The sequence below is a fragment of the Aricia agestis genome, chromosome 9, assembly GCF_905147365.1.
Source record: "Aricia agestis chromosome 9, ilAriAges1.1, whole genome shotgun sequence".
Classification (NCBI taxonomy): Eukaryota; Metazoa; Arthropoda; class Insecta; order Lepidoptera; family Lycaenidae; genus Aricia; species Aricia agestis.
This window is the reverse complement of record NC_056414.1, coordinates 15875643-15878975: the sequence shown is the minus strand read 5'-3', so window position 1 is coordinate 15878975 and position 3333 is coordinate 15875643. Positions and strand designations below refer to the sequence as shown.

The 3333-nt window shown below is 31.1% G+C and overlaps 1 protein-coding gene across 1 annotated transcript; it reads left to right on the top strand.

The window, feature by feature from the left end:
* Nucleotides 1–365: 365 nt before the first annotated feature.
* LOC121730717 (uncharacterized protein DDB_G0283697-like) lies at nucleotides 366–1592 on the top strand. Its single transcript, XM_042119857.1, has 2 exons — nucleotides 366–483; nucleotides 754–1592. The coding sequence occupies exons 1-2, from the start codon at nucleotides 366–368 to the stop codon at nucleotides 1590–1592; spliced, it is 957 nt and encodes a 318-aa protein (XP_041975791.1).
* Nucleotides 1593–3333: the final 1741 nt, after the last annotated feature.

Below are 3333 nucleotides of genomic sequence, written 5' to 3'. Positions count from 1 at the left end.
AAAAAACGGCCAATCCCGATCAAGAAAGTACCAATTCTTGTGCAGAAAACCCATGTAGGGTTTTCTGCACAAGAATTGGTACTTTCAGTAATCTGAATAAACTGGCAAAAAATGACGATCAGGCTCAGTCATTTGTAGCATACCATACATTTGATAGGAAGAGAGAGAGATTTGATATACCAATGTGCCTTCAATGTGATAATTCTCAGCGCAAAGAAAAGAAGACTTCGCGTATAAAAATTATCGAGGATATAAAAGTAAATTTTGAAGAACTATTGCTAGAAAAAATTCGCCAGGATAAAAAAGGGAATACTTTAAATAAAAAAAAGCGAGTGGCTAAAGGGGCTGAGGTTATCACGTCTACAATGAAAAAAAATGCAGATGAAACACCACCGGTTAAATATGTATCAAAGAAGCGGGACTTGAAGAACAAAGGCAAGTTAAAGGCAAAACAAACTGATAAGATTACACTTGCAAAACCAGGTACTTCAGGAATAAAATATAAAGAAAAAGAATGCAAAAATAAATTAAAAAGAAGACGAAAAGTTTCAGACAGCTCTACTAGTGTGTCCGATATTATTAGTTTACACAGCGAAACCGATTTTGATTTTGTTGATAATTGTGACTATGAAGCATTAATTGACGGTTTCTGGGGTGATGAGTATTTGGATACAGAAATAGAAAAGGAAAACTCGCAAACAGAAGTAGGAGGTGAAAGTCCAAGTGAACATAAAATAATGTGTGATATTACAGGGAAAGAAAAAATATTAGGTGCTGAAGATTTAAAAACTAAAGAAGAAGGAAAAGAAAATAAAGGAAAAGGTAAAGGCAAAAAAACAAAGAATGGAAAGGAAAATTATCATTTAAATGGAGATTGTGATAATCAAGAAAATTATAAAGCTGCTAAAGTTCAAGAAAGCTGTAGAGAGAAAAATAAGACTGAAAATAAAAATGAATGTGTTAACAAGACTGACGATGACGAAGAAGCACCTAAAGAGAAAAAAAAGAAACTGAAACAATATAAGACTGACAAACTTCCTGAAAATACTGATGAGAACCAAATAGAACAAAACAAGGCCGATGATGACGAAGAAGCACCTAAAGAGAAAACAATGAAATTGAAAGAATATAAGACTAACAAACTCCCTAAAAATACTGATGAGAATCTTATGGAACAAAACAAGACTGATGATGACGAAGAAGGAAATAAAGAAAAAAAAATTAAACTGAAACAATATAAGACTGACTCTGAAAATACTGATGATAACCAAATAGAACAAAACAAGACTGATGATGACGAAAAATATAGCATAAATGATACAGTACTTGTAAGATACTTTAATAGAAAGAAATGGACTTACTACATTGGATTCATTGAGAATATGAAACAGAAAGACGACGAAACCTACTATACTATCAACTTTTTAAGAACAGTTAAGAAGCCAAGTCTTAAATTTGTACAAACGAAGAAACGAGATTATGATGAAATTACAGAATTACAAATTGTAAAAAAAGTAATATTAGAGAAAAGCTATGACAATGATAAAGAATTCATGTTGTTCAATGATGACAGCCAAATGTTTATAGACTAAAGCTAAAGTTAGTAAAGCTGGAAATTGTGATTCAATCGAACGGAAGATTTTTTTAATCAAATAGGGTAGATACCAGTACCTATCTATTATAAGTCTGAAGCCATTTAGATAATAGTTTAATTAAACATTGATTGTTAAAAATTGTCAAGATTTATTTTATTAAGTTTTGAGAAGTTATTTGCTTAGATTTTTTTAATTTTTATATAAAACCCCGAAGAAAACTTTATAATTTGTTTAATTAAACATTGATTGTTAAAAATTGTCAAGATATATTTTATTAAGTTTTGAGAAGTTATTTGCTTAGATTTTTTAAATTTTTATATAAAACTTTATAATTTGTTTATGTTGTTCAAGTGTCTGAGGAAGGCTCAACTATTTTATTATGTGTTTAAGTACCTGAGTTATTAAGGTAACATTTTTGTTTAATTTTAAATTTTGTAATTCAATTTGATTGTTTATTTGTGATTTTGCTACCTCCTGATTACTTACCAAATTTTGAAATAAAACTATTTTTATAGTTATATTTAGTCTTATTTTCAAACAGTTTTGTAGTCATAAATCCTTGAAAAAGCCTACGTAATTATTTCCATTCATAATACAGAAAATCTTAAACATTTGTAATTAACTATACATAGATCGCCCAATGCTCGAAATTCGACCTCAAATAAAAAATTAAGTTATAAGTTTCATTTCCACGCTATACCGCATAATATCCGCTCTTTACCTGCTAAAAGTTTGAGAACCATTCACCCATCGGCGGGTAATTCCGAAATAGAAATTTAACACAAACGTGTTCAGGTTATTCTGTGACAAATATCGTGAATATTATTTATGGAGGGTATTTACGATAGAAAAAGAACTATGTTCCTTTTGTCAAAAGTGAATAAAGTTTACTTTTAACTGTCATTCGGAATTACCCGTACATAATTCGAAATTGCACTAATGCAAAGAAAAAAAAGTAAGTTTTTAAACACTTTGATTTTAAAAACTACTGCGATATTTATGAAAGATCTCTGCATAGAGATCTAGGCTATATATTCAAAAAGACGAAGTGACTACTGTAGAAGGCATACAACCTACAGATTCTGCTTGGTTCATCAAAATACAAACATTCCATCAATTTGTCGGAAAACCATTCGGAATTACCCGATTGCACAGGTGCATTCGGGTAATGTCGAAAATCGTCATATTCCGAAAATTACATTTATCTACCAAACGCAATGATATTTTATACTGTGGCAACATTTACCTTGACGCCATCTTAAAGCTTCCCCCCGCTTCAGTTGACTCAGGTCGCTACGTAAGTCGGTACGTGTTACAGCGCCGCATTTCACGCAGTGTCATTTTTCGCGCGTTTTCAGCTATTACGGAATTACACGAACTTTCGTATCTCAGAAATTTGGTAAGTTATTTAACTGATTGTTTTTTTGTTTTATAGATTTTAGTGTTTAACATAGTTTTTAATTGGTTCAGCGCATCTTAGGTATCTTTTTCTGTTTTTATTGAAATTACCCGAAGAGGGTAAATCCGAATCAAAAATAATTCGGATTTAGCCGATGTTGCTTTTCTATGGAGATTTTCAGTGGTTCTCAAACGTTCTCAATCTATTAAATAATATACTTGGGTAATTCCGATGGTAGGTTAATTCCGTCTGAACGTGATATAAACAGGGGGTAAAACGTAGTGTATTTAAATTCTCTTTGACAGGGGTATGTCATTCCACAGTTTAGATATGATCGGC